We start from the raw sequence: 20,092 nt of genomic DNA, 5'->3' as shown, positions 1-20,092 counted from the left end.
GACACACGTGCAGATTTTAGCATTTACTAAGTCAACGGCCTTTCTCCAAGTATCTTCACTCCGACAGGGCTGAGCTGGAGACCCAGAAAGAGGACAGGACAGGAATGGGACACTACCTCTGCACCATGGGAGGAGGAAAGGAACAAATTCCCACCCAACAGGAAGGAGGCTGTATTATATGTGCGAGCAAAGTGCATGCGGGCACAGAGGGGCCCCCTGAGCTCCAGACCCCACCCTGGGGTCCCCCCATTGGGAGTTGCCCTGGCCCCAAGTGCTCTGCCCAGAGGTACAAGCTGAGCAAAGGGGGAGGAGTAAGAGAGAGTAGAGATGAAAGAGGGATTATTACCATGAGGATGCGCTGCTTGTAACTGCTCTCTATTACAAGTCTTTAATTGCTACTGTAAACTGTTCAAAACACCTCCCCAGGGGGGTAAAACCAGGTTCTCGGATTAGAAGGCTCAGGCTCAATACTGGAAGAGGCCAATTAATTGAGAGATTCGATCCAATCCCAGCAGGGTTTTTTTGTTTCATTTGTTCTGGTAGACATTGACAAACTGACTCTGAAAGTTACATGGAGGCAAGTCCCTACAAGTCCAATGGTTAGGACTCTGCGCTTTCATTGCTGGGGTCAGGGTCTGATCCCTGGTTGGGGAACTAAGATCCCACAAGCTGAGCTTTGGCCAAGTTAAAAAAAAAAAAAAGTTATTTGGAAATGCCAAGGGCCCCCAAAAGCCAACAGAATCTTAAAAGAACAAAGCTGGAGGACTTGGACTACCAGATGCCAAGTCAACAGTTACTATAAAATCATAGAAAACAGAACAGTGTGGTACTGGGGAGAGGACAGAAAACAAATCAACGGAACAAGGAGTCTAGAAGTCAACCCCCATCTATCTGGTCCCCTGATTTATAGCCACAGTGATGATGCTTTAATGCAGTGAGAAAAGGATGACCTTTTTTATTGTAATAAATGGTGCTGGACTGAATACATGGATATTCGTAAAGGAAAAAATGAATCTCAAAGGGCCCTGACAATTTGCGGATACCCAATCAATTTCAGCTGGATGGCAGATCTAAGATAAAAACTACAAGAGTGACGCTTTCAGAAGAAAATACAAAAGACAAGCTCCATGACCATAAGATAAAAGTTTCTTAAACTGGACACCAGAGCATTAACCATAAATGTGAAGGCCAACCAAAAGTTCACAAATTGGACCAGTTTAAGAACTTCTGATCACAAAAAGATAGATACTATTAAGAGAGTTTAAAAGGCAAATTACAAAAAGATACTGACAATACGTAAATATCTAACAAAGGACTCGGATCCAGAATACATGAAGAACTGTGACAAATGAAGGTCAATAACCTGACAAGAAAAAAATGGGCAAAGTCTTGAATGACCTTCACAAAAGATACCTCAGTGGCCAGTAAACACGAAAAATCACTGAAACGTGATTAAAACAGGTACCACTACATGCCCATTAGAATGGCTAAAATTTTATTGTTTTTTCTTTTTAATTAAAAAATTGTTTTTTGCCTGTACTATGCAGCTTGTGGGGTCTTAGTTCGCTGTAGTGGTGGTGGTGGTGGTTTAGTTGCTCAGCTGTGTCCAACTCTTTGCGACCCCATGGACTGCAGCCCACCAGGCTCCTCTGTCCATGGTATTTTCCATGCAACAATACTGGAGTGGGCTACCACTTCCTCCTCTAGGGGACCTTCCTGACCCAGGGATCAAACTTGGATCTCTTGCATTGCAGGAGAAACCAGAAACCCCTTAGTTTGCTGACCAGGGATCAAACCCAGGCGCTGATAAGGAAAACAACAGGTCCTAAAAACTGGACCGCCAGGGAATTCCCTAGAAAGGCTAAAATTTTTTAATTGACGAAAGTATTGGTTTTGGTGAGGATGGGCAGCAACTGAACCCCTGCATGCTGGGGGCAGGACTGGAAGCTGGTACTCGCAGGCTGGAAAACTGGCTGTATCTAACAGAGGTACACATGAGCCTTCCTTCTGACCCCACGTCCATGTCCACCACACACCCAACCGAGCTACGTCCACATGGGAACCGTGTCCACTTATACAGGTGTTCCCTGCGGGACCGCTGGTAACAATGCCCTAGGCTTGAAGCAATCTAAAGTGCCTTCATGACGGAAGTGAGTAGATCATGGTTTACTCCCACAGCTGAACGCCATGTAATGATAATAACGAGAGAACTATCACTACACATGACATGGAGAAACCTCAGGAAAAATGGCCAAACGCTACACATCCCGGGACACAGCTGACACTTGTCAATGAGAAGTCAGGAGAGCAGGCGACCTGGGGCCGAGACTGGTGGGGGAAGTTTCTCACATGATTATGTCCCTTTTGTGACAAATGATCAAACCATGTGCTTAAGATCTGTGCACTTTTATGTCTGCATGTTATGCAGTTCAATAAAGAGCTTATGAAAAATACCACAGAGGCCTTCTAGAATTGACCTTTCCTTGAAGCCCTCCCTGGGCTCCTGAGGTTCCGAAGCCCAATCCAGCCTTGTGGTGAGGGCCGCCCCGAGGCCAGCATGCCTGGGAGATTCACCTGCGGACATGGAGGCTCCTTGGGGATTGCCTGCACCCCGAAGTCCAGGGTCAGGGGGCTGCGGACACGCATCCTGTGCTTGCTGTCAGACACAGCCGCTCCCACTGGCTTGGATTTTAAAAAACATCCCAAAGGTCTGGACTCACTATCCCAGGTGGTGACGGCCTGAAAAGGCCTTAAAAGACCAACTGGAAGGCACTGGGAATCAGTGAGAACTCCTGATCCAGCCGTGGGCTGTGGACAGTCCCCACACCACTGGCTCTCTGCGGGCCTGGTGGGTGAGGGAGGCACCGAGCTGAGACTGGAAACACCTGCGTTCACTGGAAGCACACGAGGGTAGGGACACCATGGAGGGATTCACAGCAGGAGGCCAGCCTCGTGGCCCGGGTGTATCAGCGAGGTGACCTCTCTGAGTCTCAGTTCTCTCACCTTTAAATTGGGATATTAACCACGTCCTAAGAGACAGAAGGCAGCCTGGCAAAGCGGGGAAAAATGGGGGCTGTGGAATCTGTAGATTTGGGTTTAAAAAAAAAAACAGCTCTGCTTCTTGTTAAGTTAGGTGACCTTGGGCACACTCGATCGCTAGCACCTCAGCTTCCTTCTCTGCAAGACAGGGTAATGATGGTGTTCTAGAAGGTTCCTGTAAGACTGGAGATGGTATTAATGATGAGGGCTCGTCAAGCACCAGGAGCTGGGCAAAGAGCTCTATGACAGAGTATGTCGGTTAATTTTTACAGCCATATGAGGTCAGTTCTACGGTTATCTCCAATTTATAACTGAAGACACAAACTTCAAAAGATTAAGCGAGGGCAAATGTCACAAGACTAATACAGGGTGGGGTGGGGTCAGGACTCAAACCTTCATAACCACCGTCAAGGCCCAGACCCTAACCACTGCTCTATGACAGTTTCTCCTTACAGTGCCCACGTAGGACCCTGGCCACAAGGTATTCAGCGTGATACCATGAGGGACAAGAAGGGGACTGAAACACGTAGGGTGAAAATTTTAGGATTATGAGAGGGAAATAGAGTTTCAGCACTCTGGCAAAGAGAAACTATTTGAGTCTACAAATCTGTGAGGTCTAGGAGTTCTGTTTCAAGTCCATCTAGTGAGCCCAGGGACCCCGTAACGGGAGAATGGAGGCTCCAGGCTCTCTCGTGGCACAGCGTCCCTCGGGGGCAGGGGTGGGGACACGCCTGCATCTTACAGATGAGCAGGCGCAGGGCCCCTTTAAACTGGGACCTGGGCACTGGTCCTCTTGAGTGCCATACCTTTTCACCAAGAATACTCTGCCACACCAGGAATGTACCTGTCCAGCTGCAGGGGCACAGGCTGGCCTCTGCGCACCTGCCAGGCCTCCCCGCCCAACTCTGGCCTTCTGCTGGCAAAGCACTTGAAGTCTGGGAACATGGCCCCCTTCCTACAGCACAACTTTCTGGCCTTTCCGAGAGGGGATACCTCAGTAGAGACCCCCAGAGCCTGTGTCTCCCGCCTGCTCACCTCTCCCTCCATCGTGAGTGATAAGGCCACCCACCCTGCTGAGCTGAAAGTGTTTCAGGAACCACTTTTTAAAGTACATTTCCACGTCCTGACTTCTTAGCTTCTTCAACATAAAGGCCAAACTCGCGTACCTGTGGCGTCCAGCGCAGTGCTCGGTACACACACTCTGGGACACAAACACTTAAGCAGCCGCCGAGTGGCAGGGCTGGAGTGGGCTGATGCCACAGACGCCACCCACAAGAGCCCCGTGAGGGTGGGCTCGCTGCGTTTAGAGTTACTGACCTCCAGGGAGGGGAGTGGGCCTGGAGGCTGCATTAATGCCCAACAGTCAATGATTTGATCAATTATGCACACACAACGAAACCTCCACAAAAACCCAAAAGGATGGGGTTTGGAGCGTCCTGGAGCTGCTGACGACATGGAGGGGCTGGGCAGGTGGCAGCCCAGAGGGGCAGGGGAGCCGGGGAGCCCCACACCCCTCCCCCACACCCTGCGCTGAGCCTCTTCCATCTGGCTGTTTCTGATTCCTTTCATTCTTGCTAAATAACACTAAGCGGGTGATCTAGTGAGAATGATGTCTTCCTGAGTTCTGTGAACCCCTCTAGCAAATTAATCAAACCCAAGCAGGGGGTTATGGGAACTTCTGACCCAGGTGGTTGCTGGCACCTGGACTGAGGGGGTGGGGGGCGCTCCTGTGGGGCTGAGCCCGTAACCTGGGGAGCTGATGCTAACTCAGGAGACAGCGTCACACCCAGCTGGGGTCCAGAGAGCTGGAGGACTGCTTGGTCAGAGACGCGTTCAGTCTGAGCACTGAGGGTCGGGGAGAAAAAAGCAGCTTTCCCTCATGCTGTCACCACCACCCCCTCCGACCGCAACCAAATGCTAAGCTCCAGGCTCCTCTCTTCATTTAAAAAGAGAAGAGAAATCATCCTCCAATTAAATAAATTTTAAAAAATAAAATAAAAAGAGAAATGAGCAGCTGTTAGGTGATAAGGACATGCTAAGGCAGCATCAAACTGCAAGTCTCTCCTTGTCGACAGTGAAAAGGATGCAAGGGAATCCCAAAAGGACCGGTTACCTTGCGCCCTGGCTCTGAGGATGGTGCCTCGGTAAGCCCGTGTGTTTTCGAAAGGCACGATCGGGGGCCTGGAGTGAGATGTTAACTGGCTGCCTTGTGCTAAGGACGTGGTATGCCCAGAGCGTCAGGTTACTGACGGCGCGCGGTGACTTCTGCTCTGACTGGTTCCTGTGACGCCTGAATACGAGACAGGCATCAAAGGACCTTGACCAACGTGAGGTGCAACGCAAACAGAAGGGCTTGTGAAGCTAGACCAGAAGCAGAGCCCACCAACCAGGCAAAACCCAAGATGCTCGAGGGGCCCCTGCCCTCTCAGCCGGCTCGCTCCTGCCTGAGCACCGCTAGGAGGATGGCAGAGACGTGCTCTGCGGGGGACCCTGAGCGTTGTCACTTACGTGGTCTGAATCTTGGTGAACTCGGGGACTTCTTCTTTTTTCTTCCTGAAGAGGAACCAGTATGTCATGACACCCACGATGAGAGAAAACAGGATCATGTCCGTCGTGCTGAAAAGGGACACTTCTTCAGCCACCGTCTCAGACACGGTGGTGCCGGCATCCATGTTGGAGTCTGCCATGTTCATCAGGAATCTGTCGAGAGAAAGAATGACAGATGTCAGCCAGGGCCGCCTGGGGCCTGCTGGGGAGCCCCCTGAAGACTTCGGTCTGGGCTGCACACCCCAAGGGCTACAAGCAACAGGCAGAGCCCTGGGGCCGGAGCTGCAGCTGGGATGAGAACTGAGCAAGCATGCAACCCGCGCGGTGCCTGCTTAGCCCCAGGTGCACCAGGGCACAGGCTGGAACCAGGACTGGGATGCCCCGAACCTGGCACGCTCCACAGGTCTTCAGGGACCTGCCCTTGGAGAGCTCCAAGGAAATAACCTCTGAGCCCCTGGAATGTGCTGCCTGATAAGAATGTCTTCGCATACCTGAGACCTTGGGTCACCCAGACGGTTTATGTTAATGGTGCAGTTTAGGGGAACACCTGGGGCTCTGAGTCACATCGTACTGCTAGGACCTCTGGGGTGCTGGAGATTCAAGAGGTGAGCTCAGACATGGCGGAGCCCCAGGCCTTCGAGACTGATTCTCAGTAAGAATACTGGACGCCAAGGCTCAAGGGGGCCTCGCCGGCTGGCAGCACTTGAGACACGTGGCCACATGTGGCTACCGGCGGAGCATGTCGTGTGACTCCCAGTGGAGAGTCCGCCCACGGGCAGAGAACACCTAGAAGCTTCTGCCAGTTCCTACTAGACTGTCGTCTCGAGTCCTCCTCTGCGCTTTCGGTCTGTTTCCCGCGGCCACAGTCAACCATGACGGGAGTAAAGCAGCTCTGCCAGGTCCTGTGAGTCCTGCTGAATCACCGAGCCAGACGGTGGTCTTGGGGGAACCCCCCCACACACACCAATTGACTGACTTCCCAGATGGTGTTCCTGGGGACTCCCCCCACACCAACCTATTTAGTCCCCTGGAGAAGGGCTCGACTGGTCCTTCCACCACTGAAACCTCGCAGGTGTGTACAGGTGAGTCAGCAGAGGCCCAGACACTCACGCGGCGCATTTCTGCCTCTTGTCACCAAGGCCGGGCCGGCTCTGCAATCTCCCTGCGCCCTTTTGCAATCACTGCTCCTAGCCAGTGGCGTGCTCTCAGCACAACCATGGCTCCAGGCTCAGTCAGAAACGCCTGAGTCACAGCTCAGGAGGAGGGCAGTGGGCAATTACTTCACACATGACTTCCATCAGCTGTCACTGCCTCCGGGAACCACGGTGGAGGGGGCGGGGGGCCCCGGGTCAGCTGAGGGCTGGGAGCGGGCCCCTCAGGGCGGCCCTCCAGCCTGCTTCTCAGCTTGGTCACTAATCCGAGGTGCTGGTCTCAGGGGCTGAGTTCCCGAGATCACCTCAGCTCACCCTTTTTGATATCTGTTGTGAAAAGACAGTCTTAACTCGAGTACCCAGAAGTCCTGTTTAAAGAACTGACTTATAAACACAATGAATGTTTACTCAGGGTTAGTCACGTCTTTCCACCCGACCTGGCAGTGGTGTCTGGTGTGCCCCCGAGACTTCTGCTGTGGAGGGGACCTGGCCTTATGGTTTTGGAGCCCGCCTGGGGGTCCCGTCAGGGCTGACGTGCTGACCCAGGAGAGCCCCCGGCAATGACTGCCAGCTTCCTGTCCCACCGCCTTTCTGACTCAGGCCGCCCGGCCCCCTTACTTTACCGAGGGGTCACTGACACCCACAAAACTAAATGACTGCTTCTTGCCACGCGCGCAAGTCGACCACAGCACTCAGACCTGGGGTCTCCACAGCTCTGACCCTGAGATGTAAAATGTCAGACAGACCAGAGCCGCAGAGGGTGGAGGAAAGGACCCTGGAGACCATCTGATTTCCACCGGAGGGCGGGAGGCTCCAGGGGGGTGAGGTTTGCTCGCCACTCACCCAAGTGAGGGGACGGAGTGGACACATGTCTCTCTTTTCTGTCCCCAGTTCCCGAGAGACGAACAGTCCCCCCAAGACATCTGGGTATCTGGCTTGTGGTGAGAAGGAAGGGCTGGCGGGCTGGCAAGGAGGAAGTCAGGACAAACCTTCACCTCCTGCTTCCCAACTAGGATCAGAGCCACGTGCCTGGGGGCTGAAGCCGAGAACAAGCTGTTAACCACCATCGTCCCACTGAGGTGTACACAAACCCACCTGCCCTTCTCTCCAGCCTGCGTCCCTGCCCCCAGGGCCCTGACCAGGGCCTGGGGTGCTCTCCTTCTCCCTGCTCCCCACTCAGTCCTCAGACCTTGGCTCAACCGTCATTTCTGGGGTGGGGTGGGGGGGGTGTCACCCTTTCCCGGCACGGTGCTTGGCACATCATCTGCTGCTGCTGCTGCTAAGTCGCTTCAGTCGTGTCCGACTCTGTGCGACCCCATAAATGGCAGCCCACCAGGCTCCACCATCCTTGGGATTCTCCAGGCAAGAATACCGGAGTGGGTTGCCATTTCCTTCTCCAAGGCGTGAAAGTGAAGTCGCTCAGTCGTGTCTGACTCCCAGCAACCCCATGGACTGCAGCCCACCAGGCTCCTCCGTCCATGGGATTCTCCAGGCAAGAGTACTGGAGTGGGGTGCCATAGCACATCATCTAGGGCTGGAAAAAACTTCTCATGGAATGAAAAAGGTCAATGAATTCACCAAAACACACAGCATGTATCAACTGCATAAACCACTGACATGAAGACGGCAGACTGAAAAGAACTTAGGGGCTGGGAGCATGCCCATGCAGTGATCCTCCAGGACACAGGTCCCCAGACTTCCTCGGCTGGTTAGGCCCCTGGCATCTGAGTAAATGGTATCCCTAGACCAATAGACATACTAAAGAGTTCCATTTAGGAGTAGCTGGATCCCAACAACTTCCAAAATCCCAGCTTTGCAAAGACACAGAGTGTCAAAAGGAATGCAGACGACCTCACACTGGTACTGAGAAACACCCCAAGCTGCGCTCGGGGGCACAGACGTGGAGTCTCTCTGAGCACCTCTGGGCACCAGCAATGACGCCCCAAGGCACCTCAGCAAGGTCAGGGAATCGAGACCCCGCTGCACAAAACCACTCTGCTCTGCATGTGAAACGTTCAGGTGGAAGAGATCTGACCATCCTGCCTGGCAGGTATTCTCCATTCCAAGTGTGGGGGGCTGACCATGGACAGTCTGACGTCCCCACAGGCCCTCGGGGAGACGCTGGGAGCCCTGTGCACGCTACCTTTCCATCATTGATTCTTTTGCACTTAGTGGGAAGCAGGAAAACCAAACGGTACAGAGCTCATGGGGCCAAAAGCAACATCTGTCAGCAACAGAAGAAAATAAAAAGGCTGTGAGAAAATAGAGGAAGTTCTTAACCAGACCAGGCTCTTGCCACAGGCCTGTCGCCAGCTAGGCAAATCCCTTATGGGCAGGAAGGAAGCTTTCATGTTTATACATGTAAAAATTAGACACAGAAAAAAGCGGGGTTCATCAAAGACCAGCCAAGTAAGTCTCCCCCACCTCAAACAGAGCAGGTCTGATTCAATCTTTTATTATATATTAGGTAGGTCTGTACCTAAGTTTTCACTTTTATCATTAAGACAGTGTACATATGGAAACGGGCATAGATAGATAGGTGCTATTCCTCCTTTTGATTGCACCAATGAGCCAATTCCCACTGATGCTGACGGTCAAAGGCAGTAATGCCAAGGCTTCCCAGGTGGTGCTAGTGGTAAAGAACCCACCTGCCAATGTAAGAGATGTAAGAGATGTGGGTTCGATCCCTGGGTTGGGAAGATCCCCTGGAGTAGGAAATGGCAACCCACTCCAGTATTCTTGCCTGGAGAAACCCATGGACAGATGAGCCTGGAGGGCTACAGTCTGTGGGGTCGCAGAGCGTCGGAGGCGACTGAGCAGCAGTCCCCGGGGCAGCCCAACAGCCTGCAGAGCAGGGTGAACAAACCGCTGGCCACCCAGGGCCAAGGACGTGGCAAGAGCTAAGTCAGCTTTTGCAGGGACAAACGTGGCAAAAAGAGAAGGGCTCTTTCTCCATCCAGCTGTTGACAACACCTGATGTCTCAGATCGTCCTCCAGAAAGTATTGGCAGCTTTGCTCTCACCGTATGTAACTTCTCGTCAGTAACTGATCGACTGAGCTGGCGCTGACATCACAGTGAGTTGGCATGAATGCAGCAAGAGGAAGGAAGGAAGGAAGGAAGCCAGCGAGCGGTTTACGCGACCCCTTTGCTGTGCACATCACCCAGGCAAGCAGGCACTGTTGCCTCCAGGGAGCCCAGGACCACCCCTCCACCCACCACCCCGCTGCAGCGGGGGGAGGGGCTGCTCAGGGTCACAAACCTCTGCCAAGGTTCTTCAAGATAAGAGAGAGAATCCTCAGGGAAACCAAGCCTGCTCTTGCCTAACAGCTAATCCTCCAGAGCCTGAGCGTTAAGTCAGGGCCTCCCCAACGCAGCCTGCTGAGACCACTGCTCAAAAGAGCAATGGAACACACTCCCCTCTGGCTAGAGTGTCCTTTTAAACCCACACAAGGCCGGTGAGGCTTTCTCTGGGTTTATCCTGTCTGCCATTCACTCAGCTTCTTGAATCTGCAGGCCTGGGAACTTTTCAGCTATGTTGTCTCGAAGTTCTTTCTCGGCCCCACCCTCTTTCCCTTCCCCGTCTGGGGCCAAGATGACCTAAGTGTGTTTTGGTGTCCCCAAGTCCCAGAGGCTATGCTCAGTTTTATCACTCTGGCTTCTCTCAGACTGCATAATTTCCACTCTTCTAAGTTCACTGGTGGTTTCCTCTGCCAGTTCCGCCATGGTGCCATCCATGGAATTTTGGTCTTTTCTTTTTGCTATGATATTTTTCACTTCTAAGCTGTCTGTCCGGCTCTTCTTTATCTTTTGTATGACTGCTTTTTCTCATTCAACTTGAGATTTTTCCTAGTTCTTAGGATGGTGAGTGATTTTTTTTTAATTGGATCCTGAGCATTTTGGGTATTATAACACTCTAAATCTTATTTAAGTCCTCTCTTTTGTCAGGCCTCCTCTGTCACCACGCTGGTGGGGGATGGAGGGTGCCAACCCATTGCTGACACTGTAGGCATATTCCAGTGGTTTCAAACCACAGAGGGGCCACACGTACAGGAAAACAGAGCTCTGAGGAAGAAGGGAAGATGGTCCAAACAGTCAAAGATGGGTCGCCCAGGGACCAAGCTCTGAGCTGGGGTATGAACAATGACCAGGGTCCACCAGTCAGGTAAAGGAGGGAAAAGTTCCAGCTGGAGGAAGCATGTGCCTCCTGATAAAGCAGTAGTTACTCACTTGTAACCACTGATACAAATGATAAAAGAGCAGTAGTTACAGAATCTAGTGTGACTCGAGTGGTAGGACAAGATGCATTTGTATGTGAGTATAAGGGTGGTGAGTAAGAGGCTGGCCTTTAAAAGGAGACTTAAGACCAGCACGTGAAGGAGTGTTCTACGTGCCTAAGCCTTTGAGCTCTGAGTGGCAGTGATGACAGGGTGAGGGTGTGGCACGGTTAGAACCAGGTGGCAGGGTGGTAACCCCAAACAGTGGTTGCACCCACAGGATCAGTGCAGACGTGGAGCGATGACCAAGGCACCCTAGGCTAGAACTCATGCAGGCCCACGTTCCCCGCAGATGCCCAAACGCCCTGGCTGATGCCTTTTCCCCCGATTAACAGGGCTTATGGGTAGGATGTGGAGACATGTGACGGGCACTGTGTCTGATGCAAGGACGCGAAAGAGGAAGGCAGCCAGAGAAGCTGGATCTGTGAAAGCATGACTTGGCGAGAAGCAGGCAGAAGAGCGAGCTAGCATCACTCAGCATAAACGGAGCTGACAAAGTCCCACGGCCGCTGACCCCCGGAACTGCAACCAGTGGTAGACAGCCACGTGCACTTGTTTCTTCTATCGGTCTCTCTGGGGCCTCAGCCACCTGGCCTGAACCCAGAGCAGTGTGAACCCACAGATCCCCTAAGCCCTTGGCAATGAACTCTGGGGGCATTCTGAGGGTACAACTTAGTTAACACTACTAAAAGTTAGCAAGGGCAATTTATGGGTATAAGAGACTTCATATGGGTGCTGTGAGATAACAGAAAAAATACATATACATACATATAGTGGCCTCTGCCCCCTGTTACTGGCACAGAGTTTCTATCCTAAAACTCTTGGAATTTCTTAAGTGATACAAGCACCAGGAGCATCTTCTGTTCCAATGTAACTGTGAGTGGAATCCTGCGTGGGGGCCGGTTACCAGGAAGACCAAGCCATGAATTTGTTGTTGTTATTTAGTTGCTCAGTTGTGTCCAACTCTTTGTGACCTCATGGACTGTAGCCTACCAGGCTCCTCTGTCCACGGGATTCTCCAGGCAAGAATACTGGAGCGGGTTGCCACTTCCTTCTCCAGGGGATAAGCTTGGAATTTTCAGTCCCTGCCCCCAACACCTTCTCCAGAGAGGGGAGAGGGGCTGGAAACGGAGTGAATAACTGATCATCCCTACAGGAGGAGGCCTCCTTCAAATTCCAGAAGCACGGGGCTCAGGGAGCTTCAGGTTGGTGAGCACAGCCACGTGCTGGGAAGGTGACCCTAAGTCTACAGGGACAGAAACTCCTGGGCTCGGGATCCTCGGGATCCGCCCTCACCCTATGGGATCTGACTCTATCTCCAGGTAGACAGTATCAACATGGAGTTAAATTGCAGGGCACCCAGTTGCCGTGTTTGGTGGGGGAAGCCCCTACACATCTGACATGAGATGTGAAGAAGAGACCCAGGAGGAAGGGCTGGGCTTCTCTAAGCCAAGTTCATATGGCTCACCCCCTCAACTACAAATCGGCACTTGTCATCTACCCCTACGGGGATTAAATCACGGGCTACTGCAGCTGCTGACCTTCAACACCCCCTGAAGGGAGCTCAGGGTGGAGAGCAGAAATGAGGCGTCTGTGCTCAGGAGAAAAACTGGCAGGACAGGTCTTCAGATAGACATTTTCAGGAGCTGATTTCATGAGCCCAATTCTTATACCTAGAAAAGCACTAAAATCCTTCATGGTGATGACTGCTCCTTGTGGCTAGCAAAAAGCTTCATGAGATGAGCAGGAACCTTCTGGAAAAATCTGTGCCTGATTGCATGTATTTCCCCTTTACCAAAATCACATGCATACTGTCCTCCCCCACCACCCCCATCTCTCTGGAGCAGTTTCTCAGAACTGAGGTGCTGTCTTCCAGGCTGCAGCCCTCATTTTGCCCCCAATAAAACTTATCTCACAGCTCTCATGTGCATCTTTAAGTCAACACCGTCCTGACCACCCCTTTGCCTTCATTGACTGTAAATACAAATACAGAAAAGAAAAGCACAGAGCTACAGGGCTTGCCCTGGTCTACTCAAGGTCTGGGCAGACCTGCTCCGAGGTCGGCTTCTGCCTCTAGTGCCTGATCGGGAATAAGGGGTGTTGGTGTGATGAGAACCCCCAAAGGGCCATCAGAACCGCCCCATTCCCAGCAGGGCATGCCACCATTCACTGGGCATGTTCACACAGCAAGCCTGCAAAACAGATCCTATGCCTCCCTTTCCGAGAAAAGGGAATGGGATGGGCCAGAGCCTACGGGGCCTTCCCAGAGTGGACCTACACTAAAGGCCCACTGACAGGGTTACAAACGGTTACAAACAAAACACAACACAGGAGAAACCAGAAAGGAACCAGAGAGGTTTACCCTGAAGAGAAGATTGAGAGGCAGCTGATCCCTGCTTTGGGTGGTCAGGAAACAGAGGTGGCGGCAGCCCTGGACTGCAGAAGTGGTAACGGAGGGACGGAGGTTCCTACGCTCTCCAGGAAGAACTTTCTGACCAAGATGCGCAGAAAGAAAATGAACCGTGGTGAGGCGTGCCCCACTCCCATCAGTGGACATGGGTCAACACAAGGCTAGGTAATCTGCGCTTAATGACAGACTGCCTGCCACGCTAAGGGCCCAGGACACAGACCCACCAAGTTCACGATCATAAAGCTGAACCAGCTGACTGGTGACAATACCAGGAGGAAAACCCTAGTCTCTAACCTGAGTTAACACTTCAACACGGATTCCTGACCTTCTTTCCCTTCTTTCAAAGGCTTTGAAACACACACACAGACACACACACACCTTCTAGCTCACATTAAGGAAGAGCTATGGAAAGTGAAAGCAGACAATGCCACAGTGATACATGATCTGCCACAGTCTAAGGACTCAGGCGACAGGAAGAGAGACCAGGAGGCGCAGGACAGACTCTGAAAAGGGCAGGAAGGGGGAGGAAGTACTAACTCTCCTGATTAATCAAGATCACCAGTCCCAAGCTCAGTCCGTGCTTCCCACCGACCTGGGCTTTCCGCTGTGAAGAGGGGCAACCCGGGGGGTTGACTAGTCTTTCAGCCCCCTGAAGTCACACAGCTGGTGAGGGGTGCAGCTTGAATTAAAACATGTGTCTGGGGACTCCCCTGGTGGTCCAGTGGTTAAAACCCTGTGCTCCCAGTGCTGGAAGGCATGGGTTCAACCCTTGGTCAGAGAACTGTATCCCGCATTCCGCAACTAAGACTCAGCATAGTCTAAATAAATAAATATTTTCATAAGTAAATAAAATGTGTATCGGTTACCAAGGGCCATTCTGATTCCTTCCCCGAATAATAATAAGAAAAAATATTTTTAAACAAAAAGTTTTCTCTTAAAAAAAAAAATCCTTAAATTCTCAACTATACTAGAATTTTTAGAACTCATGATATATACATTGTTCTCAAATAGATCAACCTCAGGCAGAATGACCAGGAGGAAAAGAAGATATAAATCACCAACATAGGGAATGAAAAAGAGGACATCAGTAGATACTCTAGATATTAAAAGGGTAACATGGGAAATTATGAACAACTTTATGTCAACATTTGATAACTTAGATGAAATGGACAAATTCCTTAGACATGAGCTGTCAGAGCTCACACCAGAAAAACAGATAAGCTGAAGAGTTCTCTAAAAGAATTCAAATTACTAGTTAAAATCATCACCAAAAGTGAACTCCAGGAGCAGACAGCTTCACTGATTAATTATATCAAACATTTAAGGAAGAAATTAGATCAATTCTGTACAAATTCTTACAGAAAATAGAAGGCTTCCCAACTCTTTTATGCCTGTATTACACTGATACCAAAACCAGACAGAGATAGTACAAAAAAGAAGACCAAAGACAAACATGCCTCATGAACACAGATGCAAAAATCTAAAATATTAGCCAATCGAATAACACAAATGTAAAAAGGATACTACATCATGATCAAATGGAGTTTTCTCCAGGAATCAAGGTTAGCTGAATATCCAAACATCAATGTGATTCACTCTATCAATAGGCTTTTTTAAAAAACCTCATGTGATCATCAGTGGATGGAGAAACAGCATCTGACAAAATTCAACATCCATTCATGATGAAAAAAATTCAGTACACTGGGAGTAATAGGGAACTTCTTTAACTTGATACAGAGACAAGGACATGTTATTATAATAATATTAATAGTAGTACCCACTTCATTGGGTTGTTCTGAAGAATAAACAAGCACCAAAGAATTGATGCTTTTGAACTGTGGTGTTGGAGAAGACTCTTGAGACTCTCCTGGACAGCAAGAAGATCAAACCAGTCAATCCTAAAGGAAATCAGTCCTGAATAGTCACCGGAAAGACTGATGCTAAAGCAGAAGCTCCAATACTTTGGCCATCTGATGTGAAGAACTGACTCATTGGAAAAGACCCTGATGCTGGGAAAGATTGAAGACAGGAAGAGAAGGGGATGACAGAGGATGAGATGGTTGGATGGCATCACTGACTTGATGGACGTGAGTTTGAGCAAGCTCCGGGAGTTGATGGACAGGGAAGCCTGGTGTGTTCCAATCCACGGGGTCGCAGAGTCGGACACGACTGAGCAACTGAACTGAGCTGAAACAAGCTGAAATTGTCAAGGATTTAGAACGGTGCCTAGCACAGGGTTATGTGCTGTCATAAATGTAGCTGTGACTACTATGGAAAGTCTTAATGATAAGAAGTAAACAACAAAAGATAAGTACCCATGACCATGATAAAGAATGAACTGCTACTACCCACAGTAACACAGATGAATCTCACGGACGCGATGCTGAACGAGGCAAGCCAAACACAGGAGAGGACCTTATTAAAGGATTCCATTTATGGCTGAACTTCAAGAAGAGGCAAGGGCAGTCAATGGTGACAGAGCTCAGAACAGTGGTTACCTTGGGGTCAAGGGTCATGAGTGGAGAAGGAGGCACAAGGGAACCTTCTGGCATACTGGGCAATGTCCAGTGTCTCATCTGGGGCAGCAGTTCCTGAGAAGTTTATGTAAAAATTCATCAAGCTGCGTATTAAAGATTGTGCACTTTACTGTATGTAAGTTACACTGGAAAAATAAGTACCCACAAACAGCACATGTACTCTAGGATGTAAAATATTTATGCCTGCATACGCATAAGATATGTGAAAGGAGCGCCAAAATATTATCTCAGGGGGGAGATTGTTTCCCCCACTTTATTTTTAATGTATGACTTGCTTCTTTAAAAATAATGAGTATGTACTATTTACCTAACTGGAAAAATATTTTTAAAGCCTTTTTCTTACGGAAAAAAAAAAAAAAGTCTGGTGACTTTCTTCCTTGACTGTGTCTCTCACTGAGTTCAGCACTGCCTGCACCAGCCCCTGAACTGGGTGCTTATGTTTTCCATTCCAAGTAATGCGATGCTATACAATAGTTAAAAAAAAAAAAAAAGTTATGTGGAACTAATGGTATTCTCATTGAAATACTGCCATTATGCATACATAACACAGAAGGCAGTGACAGTCTCATTATGAAACCACTAGTGAAATAAAAGAAAAATTAGATAGTTCTCCAGAAAAATGATCCAGGAGGATATATACAAAAGTGATTTCCTCTATGAAACATCTAGAAGATGATGGTGGTGGGCAGGTGTCTAAAAGGTCCTTTGCTTTGTCTATTCTTTATAAGGAGATGACTGTGTTACTTATGATATTAGATTCACAGGAGCTGGATTTCTTACTGCTGATGGAGGGAGGTATGGGAACAGAGATCAGGGAATGAACGCTGTGGGGCTGGACTGAAACTAGAGATATCAGTATACACAATGGTTTATTCATATATGAAGATGAACACAGAAATGCGTGTGTGTTTGTGTGTATTTCCTAGTTTTGTCTGCTGAGAGGAAGTAAAGATATCCTAGGAGCAAGAAGCCATTTAGCATCCAAACCTTGGCTTCTCAACACCATTCTCCAACCAAAGAAACTAGGGCTCCTTGGAAAGATGGCTGACTCAGGAATAAGGGCAGGAAAAGCAGTAGATGAACCTGGATCACTTTGCTGTGTTAGAGTAAGGAAGGGCTTGAAGAACGACTGGGACATGTCTGAAGAAGGCAGGAGTTCACCTGAAGGGGATCCCACTGGGAAATCTGGGACAACTTGAGCGTCAAAATAAAAACCGTCAGCAACAGATTAGAACCCATTGGATAAAAGAATGATGCAAGAGTCAATGCTGAAATAAAAAAAATAAATGAATAAACACATGAGTGAGAAGGGAAAGTTCCTCCTTAGAGTACAAATGCCAGCTAATAAATGCAGGAGGAGTAAAGAAAAGGATAGAAAATCACCAACTGGCAACCATCAGACTAATAACTGTTTCAGACAAGAACCATGAGTGCTAAAACTTGTGGGTAAGTGTCTGATGATAAACTTAAGGATTATATACGAAAAAATAGTTTTATGGTGGAGAACCTGGCTGACACCACCATAAGCAAGAGACCAAAGTTCAATACTGGGACAAAGTAAAAGCACCCGACACAGTGCTTTAAGGACAGAAGGCCATTTCTGTGACATCCCACCCGAAACATATCTGCATCATGTCAGGAAGAAACAGACAAATCCACACTGAGGGACATTCTATAAAGAGATGGGCTGACTTTTTGAAAAATGTCAAGGTCACAAAAGATAAAGAAAGACTGAGGCACTGCTTCAGATCAAAGGAAAGTAAAGAGTGGGTGGTTACAGTTCAGTGCAATCTTGGACGAAGAAAAAAAAAAATTTTTTTTTTTTTTTGCTATAAAAGACATTAGTGGTAAGTTTGAAAAAAAAGTTCTACGATTAGACAATTAACATAGAATATCAGTGTTATTTAATTTCCTGATATTATTAAACCATGGCTATGTAAGAAAATGCCCTTGAATTTTAGAAAAGAAATACTAAAGTACTTAGGGGTACTTCATATGTCCATATGTACAATGTATTCTCAAAAAGATCAAGGAAAAATACGACAGTGAGAGAGACAAGCGTTGGTGTGAATGTAGCAAAGAGAACCCTTGTGCAGTGTTAGCAGGACTCTAACTTGCTGTGGCCACGATGGAAAACACTACGGAGGTGCCTCAAAAAATTAGAAATAGGACCATCATACGATTCAGCCATTCCACTTCTGGGTATTTCCCCAAAGAAAATAAAAACACTAATTTTAAAAAACACAGTGCACCCCTAAGCATTCTTTACAATAGCCAATATATGCAAGCAACCTAACTGCCCATCCACAGATGAATGGATAAAGAAGATATAGTATATGTATAAAATGGAAATTTACTCAGCCATAAAAATGAATGAAATCTTGCCATTTGTGACAACACAGATGGATCTAGAGAGTATTATACCAAGTGAAATAAGTCAGATGGAGAAACAAATACCATATATTTCATTTATTTGTGGAATCTTAAAAAAGAAAACAGAAATAGATTCAGAGAACAAACTGGTTCCCTGAATGCCAGAAAGGAAGGGGCGGGGGCGGGGGCGGGGGATAGTGATTAATGAAATAGTTTAGGGAAATAAACAAACTTCCAGTTACAAAATAAATGAGTCATAGGGATGAACTGCACAGTATGGGAAATAGAGCCAATAATACTGTAATGTCTTTGCATGGTGACAGACGGTTACCAGACTGATCATGGGATCGTTTGGTAAGATAGAGAAATTCTGAATCGCTGTGTTGTGCACCTGGAACTAACACAGAGATGCAGGTGAATTACACTTCAGTTTTAAAAGAGAAAGAGAGGGATTTCTCTGGCTGTCCAGTGATTGAGACTCTGCACTTCCACTGCAGGGGGTGAGGGTTAGATCCCTGGTCAGGGAACTAAGATCCTGCCTGCCTCACGGGACAGCCAAAAAGTAAAATATTAATAATAAAAGGGAGACAGAAAGAGAGAAAATAATAAAGTAAAATGTTAATATTCGGGGAATCTGTGTAAAGAGTATTCAAAAATTCTTTGCACTATTTGTGCGACTTCTCTGTAAATCTGAAACTATTTCAAAATAAAAATAAGTTAAAATATATACAAGCTTATTGAAGAAAATGTATTAAATTAAAAAACAGAAAGAAAACACAACCCAAATGCCTGTTTCTGTCCCACCCATTTTTTTACATGTGTACTATAAAATATATTTATTTTTAACATTATTGGTTTTATACTACAAATAATTTTGTCCTGCTTTTTTCATTTATTGTGAACATTATAAAAATCTCAAATGTTCTTCCAGCCTATGACTACACAGCAGCTTACTGGATATCTTCACTATTACAAATACCACCATGATAAACATGACGACTGATACCTTTTCAAGATAAAACTTTGTGCACCTCTGATTATTTGCTTAAAATAGGGTTTCCAAATATATCTTAGAAACATTTCTGAATCAAAGGGAATAAAGATTTTTAGGACCCTTGACTCACTTTCAAATTATTTTCCACAAAGCAATTTCTTTTCAGCATTCCTCTGCAGCTTGCCCTCTGCATGCTAACCTGGGGAAGAGGGAGTAACTCCACAAAACACTGCATCCCCATCGGTGTGGGGAGGAAATGGTAAAAAAAAAACAAAAACAAAAAACCCTACTGATAAGAACCCGTAAGGACTCCAGGGAGGCCAGGACACTGGTACCCAAGGAGGGCAGTCTTTCAACCATTCTTGAAGGGCTCGCCTTGATTTCCGACACGAAAACCTTAACTTTCATGGGGACAGAACGTGGGTGTGCACACAGGCCCCGGAAGCTCCTGCAAGGAGACAGGAGACAGGTGCGCGGCAGAGGGCAGACCCAGAGGAGAGCTCAGAAGGTTTGAAATGACTCAAAGAGGTGCCGCAGCAACTCTTCCGGGCTTTAAGAACACACAGGTAGGAGTCGGAACCCCTGCCAAACCCTGATAGTCCTCTGTCTGCACTTTTCTACCATCAGCAGACAAGGTCAGTGAGGTCTCTGTCAACCTCCATCGGTCAGAATGGAAAGACGAATGACACGTCTATTCAAGCTCACCTGTCCACTCTGGTGTGAGGAGTAGCCTGTCCTTGTTCCAAACCATCTCACCAGGAAGATA

General features: G+C 48.3%; 1 protein-coding gene across 3 annotated transcripts in view; it reads right to left on the bottom strand.

Moving 5' to 3' along the window:
* LOC122432874 (NADPH--cytochrome P450 reductase) overlaps positions 1-20,092 on the bottom strand; it is a 63,581-nt gene that overhangs the window by 19,101 nt on the left and 24,388 nt on the right. For 2 of the 3 annotated variants that reach the window (XM_043455147.1, XM_043455146.1), the window contains one exon: positions 5,548-5,739. In XM_043455147.1, coding sequence (XP_043311082.1) covers positions 5,548-5,732 — 185 coding nt within the window. In that variant the 5' untranslated portion in view covers positions 5,733-5,739. Of the gene's footprint in view, positions 1-5,547; positions 5,740-7,580; positions 7,729-20,092 lie in introns of those variants that run through there. The other variant, XM_043455145.1, reaches the window with a different exon arrangement.

The sequence above is a fragment of the Cervus canadensis genome, chromosome 32 (assembly GCF_019320065.1).
Source record: "Cervus canadensis isolate Bull #8, Minnesota chromosome 32, ASM1932006v1, whole genome shotgun sequence".
NCBI classification, from domain to species: domain Eukaryota; kingdom Metazoa; phylum Chordata; class Mammalia; order Artiodactyla; family Cervidae; genus Cervus; species Cervus canadensis.
The sequence above is the reverse complement of the archived record's forward strand: the minus strand, read 5'-3'. Positions and strand labels throughout refer to the sequence as shown.